Source organism: Chinchilla lanigera, unplaced genomic scaffold (assembly GCF_000276665.1).
Source record: "Chinchilla lanigera isolate Chin_1 unplaced genomic scaffold, ChiLan1.0 scaffold00109, whole genome shotgun sequence".
In the NCBI taxonomy this organism is placed as follows: domain Eukaryota; kingdom Metazoa; phylum Chordata; class Mammalia; order Rodentia; family Chinchillidae; genus Chinchilla; species Chinchilla lanigera.
In genome coordinates, this window is record NW_004955510.1 from 3,947,278 (window position 1) to 3,961,708 (window position 14,431).

General features: G+C 38.6%; 1 protein-coding gene across 2 annotated transcripts in view; it reads left to right on the forward strand.

The window, feature by feature from the left end:
• Ccser2 (coiled-coil serine-rich protein 2) overlaps window positions 1-14,431 on the forward strand; it is a gene marked incomplete in the record, with an annotated part of 160,295 nt that overhangs the window by 145,039 nt on the left and 825 nt on the right. The window contains 2 exon segments of one of the 2 annotated variants that reach the window (XM_005407889.2): window positions 4,437-4,476; window positions 10,425-14,431. In XM_005407889.2, coding sequence (XP_005407946.1) covers window positions 4,437-4,476; window positions 10,425-10,488 — 104 coding nt within the window. 2 annotated transcript variants of the gene reach the window in all.

A 14,431-nucleotide genomic window follows, 5' to 3' on the forward strand; every position in this document is an offset into this window, starting at 1 on the left:
CAGTTATAACAGATGATAACACATTCTTAAATTGTAGCTGCCCACCAGCCTGGTTTGAGAGATTTACCTCAGATTAACTCACCAACCTTTGTACTTCCCAAAGCCCTTTTTTATTCCTCTTCTTTTTCCCCTACCCAGATTCCCCCATTACCTCCTTTTTCCTTCTCCTCAGCTAAAACGGAATATGGAATTGAAGTGTAGAGTTAATTTTCTATATTGCAAATAGAGCTTTAGGTTTACTTTTTAAAACATGTTTCTCAGAAACATTCCACTAGTTTTTTCACTTGAATACTTTTGATTATGATGCAGTGTGTGTGTATAATTCCCCAACATGAATGGAATTACAAGCATACCAAAAGGAGCAGTTGACATTCTGTGTTGAAAGATAGCCTTTTCTGAATGTGCAGCTAGTGAAATAATTAACATTTATTTATAAGAAGTATTTATCTCCACTCACGTTGGAGAAGTGCTACTGGCCAGGATTGTTCTTGTTGAATCTAAAAATAACTCTAGGAAAATGGAGATAAATGGAAGGTTCTGGTTTTTAATCCCCCAAAGTCCCCTAGAAATTTCTTTTCAGCTTATTAGTACGTATTTCATGTTTATCTACTGATTTCAAATTGTTTTTGCTTGGTTAGCAGAAAACAGTCTCCATTTAGGCATATTTAACTCTTTGCTGCTGTCACCAAAGACCTTACCTTTTCTTCAAGTTTATTTACCCAGCATTGGTGTTGTCTTTGTACTCTGGTTTCCAACTTTAAAATTGGGAAGGATAACTGAACTCATAGGAAAATGTAATAAAATAATCCTTTGCGATGAGTAGACTACCTTAATAGTAGTCCCAAATAGCATTTCTTGCCAGAACATATGCTTATAGGAATAGTACTTGTTTTACAAAGCCTATTTTGAAATAATATCTACTTATTTTAAAGCATTGTAATAGGAATTATATTCACCAGAATTACATTAAGAGTCACAGATTTATATTGTCTAATACCCTCTTCCTCTTATAACCTTCAGGGGGTATTTTCACAGACCAGTTTGACAACCATTTTTACAAAATGAGTGTAAATTCATTTTATAGCACAGCTCATTGTGTATTTGTTGAATGAAAGTATGTATTTACAGACCAATACAGGTGTGTATACATTTAAAATTCAGGTAAAATATTCATGAGGCATCACTTTCTCTTCAGACATATTATAATACTCTTGTATTTTACTTTCTTCTGTATATTCTGTTTGAGTTTTTAAAATTGTTGTGGGTATCTTGCAGTGAGAAAAACACCAGTCTGTTTTGTCCACCCATAGAAGTCTGAACATTTATGCTTTAGTGCACCAGCTTTAAACATGAAGGCTAAGAAGCTTAGATAATGTAATATGCATAGATTTTCCATATATAATCATAGTAAAACTTCTTTTCCTCCAGAAATAGCCTTATTATTTCCAAGTGGTGCCTCCTAAGGATTAAGTCTATGCCCGGACAAATATTTTAATGTTAGGAAATAGAATGGTTCAAAAAACTAAAGAAATTCCATTTGTCCCAGTTATTCCCTTTCTAGGTATCTTCCTGGAAGAGCTAAAAACATAATAGAGATATATGCACACCCATGTTCATAGCACAACAGCCAAATCTTGGAAGCAGTTGGTGTGTCTATCCAAACAGTGGAGTGGATAAAGAAAATGTGATATCTACACACAATGGAATACTACTGTACCATAACGAAGGAAAAAAACTTGATAAATAAATTTATAGGTAAACAGATGCACCTTGAAACCATACTGTTACGTGACATAAATCAGACACATGGGCTTAAATATTGCATTATTTTGTGTATATGAGAAGCCCACAGTGTAAAGAATAAAGTAAAGGATAATAGGAAATAGCACAATAGATCTTGAGCATATGGGAAGGAGACCAAGAGCTAGAAGGGAGGGGAAGAGGATAAAAGAAAGGACTGAGATGCGTTATGTCTGTGCACCAACTCTCCGCAAGAAAGGTGACTGTTATGTTCTAATAAAAAAAAATCTTTAACAAAATAAGCAGCACTGTGCTGTCCAAAAAAAAGAAGCAAGGAAAGAAAAAGAGCAGCTTAAGCATCTGGTGAACCCAGTGCAAGAACTAGCTGGCCCCTGTGCATCCAGCCCAGCGGAGTCCTGAATGCCCCCTGGAGTGCCCCCAGGGTGCCGGCCTATGTCCCAGCCCTGCCCGCTGGCTTCCCTTGTTCTTTCAGTCCTTTTAGCTGGAGAATCGTTTGCTCTGGACTGCTATCCTCTGATTAGTCTAAGAATATTTAAGTGGTGCATTTTTACAAATTATTCACATAGAAAATTTTATGTGTCATTTTTAAACTTTAGCCATATATTTAAGAAAGGGGAGAAAGAACTAATATTAATTCAGTACTGTGCTTACAATGGTTTTTAATATCTTAAGTGCTTTTCTAGGCATTGTTTTTAAATCATCACCCAATCTGCACAGTAACTCTTTCAAAGTCAGAGTTATTATTATGTAGGTTTTATAAGGAAAATGTAAATAAATAAATCAGGGTGAGTGACCAAATCAGTGACATTTAGAGTCCAGAGTCTGTATTCTGTGTTTATTGTAGATGAAGTACTGTGACCCTTTTTTTAGAAGTTACATTTTCTCTATTTGTAATATAGTTTAGTGGCTCATTTGGGAAGAATTAAAGAGCAAATTTTATTTTCTTCTGATTTTTAAAATTTTACATATTTTCAGTTTCTTTGCTTTGCTTTTTCCACATAGTTTTTTGCCCACGCGTTTCTCACATAGTAAATGCTTCTTAGAGTCACTGCCTTACAGCTGGATGGTAGCGTGTTACCACGTGGGTGCATCTGACTGAATGTTGCTTGACAATGATGGTATTTCTAGTTTCAGAGATGCAGTTTCCCTTGTGTTAAATCAGTGTTGGCAGCTTTTCTTGGGTAGACTTGTAGAAGGGCATTATTTAAAGGGAGGTACACTTTCTAGAGCCACTGCTCAAATCATCAAAATTTACATGGCTCAATCTGATTGACTCCACCATGTGACTGTAACTGATTTTATATGTAAGAGATAACTTCAGTCTTACTGTTTTAATGAGAAATTAGCTCTGAGAGTGACTTTTCATAAAAATAAAATATTTTTTTAATGAACTGGAAACTAGGATAACTTGATAAAAACTAAATGGAAGTCATTTTACAGTATGGTAGTTTTTTATTTAAGTGTGGTTAACATAGAATGTGGTACTGTGTGCATTTTTGCAGCTAATTTCAAATGTTACTTGCTACAATTGCTGGTTAATTGACTGGAAATGTGCACCTAACTCATGGTCTAATAGGCCTTCCCATAAACCTACATGTGGGCTCTTTCTCTCCACATCTGCAGTTATCGGAGACACAGAATTAGTGTTCTCTATATAAAGCTTTTCGTAACAGTGAGATTATGGGATTTCTTCTTCAGCCAGGATTGGTTGCTGTGACAGTTCTTGCAGTGATATCTTCTTCTGGATAAATTGACCATGCATGTTGGTTACACTGAGGGACTGGTACTGTTGTGATGTCACTTTTTTTCCTGAACTACTCTGTATCTTTAACATATGGACCCATGCACTTAGTCATGTGAAACTGATTTGCCTGTGTTGTAAATACTTAAGTCACTCTTAATCATGGTGATAATTTGTAGAAGCAGCTACCTGATAATCAACTAAGGCACTGAACTCCTTATTTCTGAATTTAGAAGTTCCTTACACTTGTCAATCAGTTATTCTCTGTAAGTTTCCAGAGATCTAGAGGAATAAGAGCATTCCTGGTTTCTAAAAAATACTGGAAACTGATTGGCAACTCGTGAACTTCTGGGAAAAAGTCTTAGAATCTGGTTATACTAAGAACCTAAGTAAGTCTTCCCTCTTCATAGTAATGTAAAGCCTCACATACAGTCTGTAACATTGTATTCAATATGTTTAATAGTCTTTAATGCAGTAGTAGTAATCAAAGTAAACTAACAAATGCTGAAATTTATCACCTTCTGTAATATGCAAGAAGCTTTAAAATTATTTCTAAAATAATTTTTATTTTCTTTGTAAAGGATTACAAGGTGCCAAACCTTTTTAAGTCTTTGGAGTATGAATATTAAATTATATCAAAATTCTTTTCAAAGTTAGTAAGATTCAAGTAATTCCTTCCAAGTGTGAGAAGTCTTACATGTACTTTTCTATGGGCTTAAATATTTACACTGATTTAAAACCACTTTATTGAGAAACCTATTAAAAATGTTTCATTATATACATATTATGGAAAATAATGAATAATACCTAGGAAACACAACGATAGTACTTCTGGCTGCTGCCCAGTTGCTGCGCCCTTGCTGTTGTGTGTGGTCTCTGATACTGTTGTCCTGTCTTTTTCTTGTCTCCGCTCTCCCATTGTGCCATTGGCAAGGAGTTGAGAAGTTAGTCCATTACTTCTCTGACAAAGCGTGGTACAGTACAATTTTGGACTTTTTTCCTACCACCTTCCTCATACTTTTTTTGGTTTTTCTTTTACCACTTTGCATGATGCATGTCAGAGCCTGCATGAGATTATGGGCATGTTGCAGATGGTTCCATTCCCATCTTCGTTTTAACTAGTAAAATATATTTAATAACCTATATTTGTATGTACCCAGAAGATAATTTTAGCCAGTTCCTGTGTGTTTTCTGCAGGAGCAGTTTTATACTTTTACTTCCTGCTTTGTACACTGTGCTGTATTTTTACCGGTCAGGACCTGACATTATTTTATCAGCCATCTTTTTGCTAGTGACCCAAGAACAACAGTGCTTACAAAACCTGGCATGAGTGCGTTTCCTTCAGGTGATGCTAGGGATCTTCGGGGGGGTATGAGACAGGAAAGGTGAAGATTTCTTCTCAGTTGTGAGTGAGAAGTTGCCTTTCCTTGATCCTCCAGTAGGTCAGGGGGAGCCAGCTCTTACCAGAAATACTGCTCCTTAGTATGGCTTGAGTTTGTTATCTAAGAGTTGTTCTGTGGAGATGAGCTCACCTAGGAAGGAGACCTCATATTATACAGCAGAAACTTCCTGTTACATAGAAACTTGCTATCATATAGCAGCTAGTTTGTTGTGCAGCTAAAGATCTCTTCACCCTTAAGATCCATTTGCAAAAGAGCCATGGACTAAATTCAACCTTTTAGTAATGATAGGTGACATTTACCAAATGTTTACTATATGCTGTATGTATTCTACATGTTGTATATGTATAATCATATTTAATTGTTAGGTTTAGAATCAGAAAATAGCTGAATGCTTCTTGAGATAGTTCTCCCAGCCTGCTAATTCAGAGATGCTGAGTCTTCAGGAAGAAAACGCTTGGTGTCTAAGCTGTAGGGCATTATGAGATTTGTGCCCAAGTTAACATGTATTCAAGCCTTCCTTGCCATCCTTCCAAACGTGAATTAAGTCCAAACTTACTAGAAAAAATTTTTTCCCTCTGATTTCTTTTCCCATCAGTTTTTCAAAAACTGGTTTTGATTTAATCATTAATGCTCTCTTATTGCCCATTAGGAAAATATTACTGTGATAATTTGTGGCCAGAGAAAGTTTTTAAATATACAGCTAATATTCATTCACTCATTCATTTTTCTAGCAAGTATTCCCGCTCTGTCCTAACTACTAGGAGTACTGACTACAACACAGAAAGAGTAAAGCATGGTCAGCACCCGCCAGGGGCTCACAGTGTCTGCTTACCTTGGTACACCATCCAAAGTGGGCGTGTGAGATGGTTGTTAAAGGTGCCTGCCAAGCCTCAGAGTAGCTGAATGGTAATTGCTGACACCCCTGACCTTATCACATGCAGTCATCTAATCCGAGAAGTCTCTGAATAATGTGTTGAGGTTAACGTATCTAAATAATACAAGCTTTGAAGTTGCTGAATCCATTTAGAGGTGCTTAGCTTTTTAACTCTGGGCCTGGTCTCTATTTCCAAGCCTCACTAAGTAGCCCTGCACAGGTTGGAAGGATGACCAGGTGACACTCTACTCAATGGCTCCAGGGAGTTTCCTGAGGTACCCCTCAGAGTGGGAGTCTTTTTCACCTCTGGGTCTTATGGACTGCTGAGCCTGTGAAGCAAAGGGACTTTGACTTTACCCAGAGATCTCCCCTGGATATGGAATGCTGCCTCATCTTGCCTGTCACACCTTCAGATCTCTTTCAGGCCTCTCCAGGTTTTCACCAGTTTCCTAATTTTAAACCTGTAAAATTATTCATTCAGGTTGTTGGCAGTAGCCCCAGTACCTAGTTGTTTGACTGATAATCTCCTGCCATCTAGTTACATTACTGAATGACTTTACCAGTGATCCTTTGGAAACACACAGTGGGTCTTAATGATTTTTGCTTCCTGTGCCCTAGTGCCTGCTGTCATATATGGCACGAAACTCAGAACTGCTCAGCCTGGCATCACCCCTTAGGAGCGGTCTTTGCCTACACGCTTTCCCACCAAGTATTCTCTCCACATTCATTCTGACAGTTTGAAATGATGGGAACATACCACATGCTTTTTCTGCTTCTGCTTCGTATGTACTGGCCTGCTACCCAGAGTGTTTTCCCTTTCTTGTCTACTTGTTAAGCTCCTACTGACCCTTTAAAACAGTGCAGACTGAATCAAATTTGGGATACCTGCTGTGACCTTTCCACTCAGGCTTATATTTTCTTTTTGTTCCCAAATGTTGTTGTGCTTGGGATGCAGTCTTATCATCTGTTTACCTGACCATCTCTTCAGCAGGCCCATGGAGTCCAGGCACAGTGTCATGTTCAGCTCTAGGTTTTTCCAATTCATAGTGCATAACAGATATTTTAAAAATGAATAGTCTTTGATATTCTTCCCATGTCTTATTATCCATGAGGTTATGGGATCTTTGTATTTAAATTCATTCTAAAGATGTGTGAGGGCGTCTTTTATGGCCACAGAGGTAGTCGTAGATGTGAGCAAGATGAGTGGTTAGCATCTTGCCTTTATGTAGCATGTAGATTTGGGGACATTGCAGTGTAAGCAACAAGGCATCAAACACCTTGCTAGAGTTAAGGGTAGCTTCTGTGCCCGTTGCCAAGAGGACATTATTAACAATCCAGTCCTTGGTGTGCAGCCTCTTCCATGTAGCCTGCCACATATAAGGAGCAAGCCATCTCCTTGGTCCTCAAATTGTCATTCTCTTTTTACTTGGGTGTTTTCACACAGAGTCTCATGATGTAGTTCAGGCTGGCCTTTAAACTCACTTTGTAGTCCTCACTGGTCTCTAACTCTCAGGTCTCCTGCCTCAGTCCCAAGTTTGCTGCCATGCCCAGCTGTCCCTATTCTTCTTGAAAGAGATATTTTTGTTCACAATAGTGGAATTGATTTCCTAAACTATGGTTTTCAATAATTTAGCATGACATTTATTTTAGGATAGGTAAATTATATCATACCACTAATATTAATTTTTAATGAAAATATAAATATTATTTAACATATGGAAATCACTGAATATTTAGATACTAATTTAGACTTTCTAATTTGTGTATCTGTTCACTCTGACACCTCTTAGGTAAAAATGTCAACATTCTGTTATTTTTGAAAACCTGGTCTCCTAATTCTTTAATATTTGCAATGGAACTCTCCCACATGAAACACAAGCAGCTCTTCCTGATTCTCCACAGTGTTTCCACTGATTGCTCTGAGGGGAAGTGGTCAGCGGATGATATGAGTGATCAGAACAGTGCAGATGGATGATTTATCTACTGTGAGCCTTTTCTGGAAGTGTGGTTATCTTGGTCAGTTTATTACTTTATCTTACCTGAAAATTATGCCTCTTAACCCTTTGAGTGGATAGCATGTTTTGATCTTTTTGTTGGTACTGACAATAGGCACATTACCAGAAAGTCATTTTTTAAATTGTCACTATTTTCAGAGTTCTCAAATTGTGTTAAGATTTTTAACTTGAGACAAGAGTTCCCTACTGTGTTTGAAAATGAACAGAGAAAACAAATCCCTGTATAATGAAACACTTCATACTGCTCCTTTCTCCTCCCCGCTTCCTTTTTTCCCCCCACCCCGTTGGTCCCATTCTATTTTTCCATTAATTGTAGGATATGATCACTTTGACTTGGTCATTTTTTCCTAGGGAACTCCAAAGAGAATCTGTGGAATTAACTATTGATGATTTTAGTATTTCCATGCTGACACAGTTGAGTGTGAAAAGCCTTGTGTCTTTTTGTTTGTTTGTTTTTCCGGTACCAGGAATTGAACTCACAACCTTGCACTTGCCAGGCAGGCACTGTGCCGCTGAGCTAAATCCCCAGCCGCAAGGCCTGCGTCTTTAAAGTCTGGAGCAAGCCAGGAATGGTGGTGCACACCTGTAATCCCAGAACTGGGGAGGCTGAGGCAGGAGGATCCTTGCAAGTTCGAGGCCAGTCTGGGCTACAAAGTGAGCTCAAGACCAGCCTGAATTGCATAGCGAGACCCTGTCTCAAAAAAGACCAAAAAAGGGCTGAGGATTTAGCTCAGCGACGCAGCACCTGCCTGGCAAGCACAAGGTTGTGAGTTTGATTCCCAGTACTGGAAAAAAATACAACAACAACAACAACAAAAAAGAGATAAAAAAGACGAAAAAAAGCCCCAAAACAAAACAAAACAAAAATCTGGGGCATTTAGCATTAGGCAGCAACTGAGTTGGCTTGCTTTTTTTTTTTTTTTTTTTTTAAGACAGGGTCTCACTGTGTAGTTCAGGCTGGCCTTGAACTCACTGTGTAACCCAGGCTGGTCTTGAATTTGTGACCATCCCCCTAATTCACCCTTCCTTCCACGTGCTGGGATTATAGGTGTTTGCCACCATACCCTACTGACCTTGTTTATTTTAAATATTTTGCAGTATGATTTAATATACCATTGTAGGTAGGGATTAATTTTGAGTAGTTGTCTTGATTTTGTTTTTTTTTTTTTTTTTTAAGTAGCAAGCCTGTATTTTTAAAGTAAGTCTGTGCTGTGGTGGTCAGCTGCGCTTCCCAAGTCTTGAGTCTGTGCCCAGCAGCTCTCAGCCATGCCCTGGTCTAGCCCCTGACTGCTGGCCCTGACAGCCATTGCCTAAGGCTACTCAGAAGGGTGTTAAGGGGGAAGAATGGAAATGCTGCGATAAAGTAGGTCCCCCTTCTGTTGGAGAAATAAGAGCTGCTGTGTAGATCTGCGGGTTTGCAAAGTAAAAAGTTACTGTAATAGTGATAAATTATCCTTTGAAGTTCACATTTTCAAAGCCTTTTTCTAAACTCTTGATGTTTTAACCATTATTTTAATAAAAATTGTGTGTAAGAGAGAGGTAATGATTAGACATCTGTAGCTTCCCACCCCTGTATCAAGACATGCCTGGTAGGCCCTGCTCTTTTGATTCAGCCACTTGGGCCATTGGAAAATTACTGATGGGAAATGCATGTTTTCTGTGAATTTTGTAGAGAACAATCACATAGTGAGATGCTGAGAAGTACTTAGGAGGTTCATTGGCTTTGAGAACTTTGCTGGTGTAGGTTTTGGTGCTTTATTTCCAGTCAGAGGTGATTTCATTTTTGTTATGCGCTCAGACATCATTTAAAAGGCTCAAGATTTGTTTGTGTGTTTTCGGTGGTGCTGTGGAAGAAATGTAAGGCTTTGTGCATGGTGGGCAAGCTGTCATCAAACTGTAGCCCCACATCTGGTCGTTTTTAATTTTACCAAATGGGTGTTTACTTCTGGGTATGGTAGGTATGTTTTCCATATACCAGCCAAAAGGACAATGAGACAGAACAATGAGCTTTGCAAACATTTTATTCTGAAATTTTTCGACAGGAATATTAAAGGCAGGCTAGCTTTAGCAAAGTATATTGACCTTTTTTGTTTGAATAATTGGAATTTTACAGAAGCTGACAGCATACTATTATTTTAAATCTTGTATATCTGCTGTAATTTTAATTTTGTACAAAGGTACAGCATGTTAAAACATAGTGCTCAACTTTATTTTTAAAAATACTTTAAAATGGGTAATATTCTGAGGATCACAGTTAAATGTGAGAGTGCTACAGAACTTCTGTCTCCTGTAGGTAAGGTTGTAAATATTTGATGAATCTGTTCTGGCAGGAATGTTTTTCTATACTTAGTCAGCACTTTAAGTACTTCAGGGTTTTCTTTTCCGCTGTTCAGTTTTGGGCTTGTTCAGTGTTTACTGCCTGTGTCATTTTTTGTTTGCATTACCACTCTTACGTGTCTCGTGAATGGGCTTGAATATTGCAGTTCACTTTTTACTTTTGGGAAACGCATATGTTCCATATTAAAACATAGTAAGTGCCAGCAGATCCTGTATGAAACTTTACTTATGTTACTTCTGGGTGCCATCACTAACGGAAATTGTTCCTAATGTCAGTTTTTAAATTTTAACAGCCTCAAGTACTACAGCCTTCCAGCAGCCTTCCCAGACCCACAGACCACGCCCAGGGAAAACTAACAAAGCCACCACACACCGAGGCCCGCAGTGAGTGCGCGGCCCAAGGTCTGCGTCAGGACAGTGCGCATCCAGATGGAAGCTGTTCGCGCAGCTCGCAACAGGAAAACAGCAGTGGTTTGGAAGACTGGCCTTTCCCCTCCCGCCCACAGTTTGCAGTGGACGTGGCTAAGAGTACACCTTGTGAAGTGAACTTGAACATGGCCATGAATGCCCCAGAGCCTTCCCACTTGGAAAAGAATCAAAGCAATGATACGCAGTTTGTACCTTCTCTTCAGACACCTGCCCAGTCAAGCACAGAGGACCAAGCTTCGGGGATTGGAAGACATCAATCTCTGTGGGTGGGCTGCCCATCCCAGCCCAAGTCCTTGCAGCTTTTAAAGTCATCCATCTTGAGTTCTTTGGCATCTCCTCCAGATTCTGAATCATCTCCAAGTAATACTCCTGCTTCTAAGAAGTCACTGATAGTCACACCATGTAATTCACCAAAACTTCAACCAACATCTGGTCAAGCAAGCGTAACAAATCTGAATTTGAAAGCATCTAAGCTCCGCCTCCCTTCCACCTCTTTCAAACAAAAACAAGTAGGTAACCCCAGCCCTCGACCAGAGCCTCAAAACTTACAGGCCAAAACAAGCATCCCAAGGCCACTAGCACGACAAAAAGAAATCATGCAGAATCCAAATGGCCATTTGCATTCTGGGGATTGTTTGGCCTCTAATCGGTGTTCGCGTCTTCCTAAACCAAAGATACATTAAGTACATAGCCATCGCCTGCCAATTTGCTTTTCTTTAAAAGTCTGTTCTGTAATAGCTTTATGTGCTATATGTTTGCTACCATGTTAGAGGTTCTGTTGAAAGCCTGCAAATCTGGAAATTAAAATGTGGAAGTTTCCACTAGTTCGGCTCTTCCATTTTTTGTCCTGGTTGAAGTACGTACCATGGGAGCATACTTGTCTCAGGTAAACACAGAAGTTTGCTTGTCCATCTCAGAGGCCTTCATGTCTCTAATCATGCTGTCCATTCCCCTGCACATCGTGAAAGTCGTAATCCACTGAGCAGGCGAGAAGTGTGCTTTGCTGATTCAGTCCTCTTGTGGTCTGCGTTACTGCGCTTATGGGAAACCGCCCCTTTCACATGTTTCCCTGGGACTGTGGCTGCCATTTAACTAAAGATGTGGTAGTAATGGAAGATGGTCATCTGTCAGCAGAGCTCTGGCCAGTGTTTTGTATATTTAAAAGGTCTATGCAAAAGCTTTGTGACGAATAAAGGAGATCAGGCTTTTAATGGGAAGTCTATGTAAGTTTTATTTTTCTTTACTGAGATCAGCAGATGTTACTAGTTTATTCATTTACAGATGGATTTCCCAGGCTGAAAATATTCAATATTGTATATAAACCAATTATACTTTCTTTAATGTCTTGTTTCTCATACACACATTAGCATTGTGCTTGTATTGGTACTGGGTAGATGTGGAGATCTTTCGATACACCGTGAAACCCATTAACAACGGTGTATCTGTTTGTAACATGTGTTAGTGCTAGAGTTTTGCTGGCAGTTCAGTTTCGAACCCTGTAGACTTACCCATCATAGCTGATAAGGTTCCACAGCATATATTTTAAATTGTCTGTATTGTAATATTTATATTTATTGACTGCTAAAATCGGAAGACTGGAATAATGGACTTGAAATATTTGCACAAAACTTTGCTGGGATATAAGTATCTCACACATAGGGACTTAAAGCTTATTTTGTATAGCAAAATAAGTTAAAATATTTTGAAAAGAATTACACTTTAAGACTCTCTTGAGAAAGAATTCATAATAGTTTTGTTTTTCTGAGTTTCCTAGGTTGCTTTTCTCAGTTGGTGCATATCTGAGTGACAGTTCCTTGAAAAGTAGATCTGGGAAGGAAAATAGGACTGCACTTGGGAAATGGTTTCATTAAGAGATATTTCTAAAGAAATATGCTTGTTTGTTTCAATGTGCTACCCTAGGTAGCTGTGGAACCTCCCAGCGATCACATGTATGAACCCTGTCTTGCTGTGGGGCACTTGTTGGACAGCTGAGTAAATTTGCCTTCTGCTTTCTGAGATCATGTCATCTTCAGGCTGCTCATCCAAAGCTAATTGAATTGGAATTAATATTTTTAGACAAAATACCTTAGAAGATCAATTTATGCTTTGATCAGTTAACCAAAAATATATCAAAAGGAATTATGGCCAAAAAAATCACTTGAATTTCTAAGGATTCCTTTAAGAAATGTGCATTACTAATATTATCTGCTGTCTTTTAAGAGAAAAATAGCAAGAGCTTGAGAGGGAATTCCCAAAGCAATGTTTGCTCCCATTCTGATGCAGGCTTCACTCCTGGGGGCCACGCCCTGGAGTTGCCCCGAACCTTTTCTTAGACTTGGTACTAGGTGAGCAGCGTGCATCTAGCATAGTATACTCACACCACAGCATTTGTCTCAGTATTTCAGATTTTCTGTGTTAATGTCAGAAACCCCTCTGCCTAGTCCAGATACCGTTAGTGTAGGGTCACCACACTGGTTGGCAGAGCTCTGCTTTGTTCATGGAGCTGAGCCTAGATGACCACAGCTATGAAGGTGGATACCTGTGGTCTTTTGTTTTGAAAGTGAGAGAAAACTGATTTCATGCATTGCAAATAGGGTGCTGTCTTACTTCCATAAAGTAAAACATAGTAATGAATTACATAGTAGGCTTCTGGTTTGTTTAGAGGTTTGGTATAGACCCTTATGAAGTATTATGTACAAGTTGGCCTTATCCTTAGGGAAAACTTTCTACATTTTTATTTTTAAACCCCCCTCCCCCCCCCCGTCTAAATGAAATGTCTTTATTGACTGTAACATAAAAGTATTGACTCCAGTAATTTATTCTTTTGTGCTGTTTTCATTCTCTCTGATGGATTTGTAGAAATGTAACTCATGGATGGTTCAGCTGCTCTGTACCTTTGGTAAGCCTTACTCTTGGCAGAAGATAGGGTTGTCAATATAATTACAAAGCATATTTAAGGAAAAAAAAGCCTGCAGTGCTTATACAAGTAACAAAGTATTCTGCAGTTTTTTTTAAAGATGCAATGCCATGCTGGTAGGTTAGTGAATGTTAAGTCAGAAATGGAAGTGAGCGCATCGCTTTGCTGAATAATCAGAGCTCAGCTTCTCAGATTCGGCTTGCTCTCTCTTCACTGCTTCTGTAGATCAGCTCTGTGCCAAGCCTTCCCCCTACAAAAGCTTAGATCACTAATTCTCTTAGTTATTGTGGGATCAGTAAAGACACTTGAAATATGTAAATTCAAAGTCTCAAGGAAGAAGTTATGCAGGGGTTGGTTAAGCTTCCCATTTATGAAAGAAAAAAATTAATATGCAGAGTCATGTATTAGGTTATTAATAGGATGCACATAAATTTTTTTAAAGAAGGCTTGGCCGAAGGAGTTTATAAGTATAGGTAAGGAATATTTTAAGGCAGTAAACAAAGGATTACAGAGTTACATCATTTAGAGTGTTTCTAATAACAGACCATCTAGCATTTTTCTTTTGGAGTCTCATTTTCATTTGTGCAATATTCCAGGCATTTAAGACTACTGTTCATTGTATTTATATAGATATTAGGGAACTTACTAAGTATTTTAACAAGTAAAAATCTGAATATGAGAGAATATATCAGATTTGCACTTTAAATGAGCTTAACTGCTTGGAGTTGTGCCTGAAATGTCAAAATGCCTCCTCTTGGGTATGGCTTTGTTTAGTGAAATGAATTTCTCTGTAATTGTTGCTGTTTGAAAATATCAGTAGAGCCTTTCACAGAACTATATCCCCAGCATGTCCCTTTTTCCATTAAAGCACTAAGTTTTCCTTAAATGTTCCATTGTCCCCTGAAGTCATTTACTCATTTTATTCAGTGCATCAAAGAGAGCGTGACACCCCCC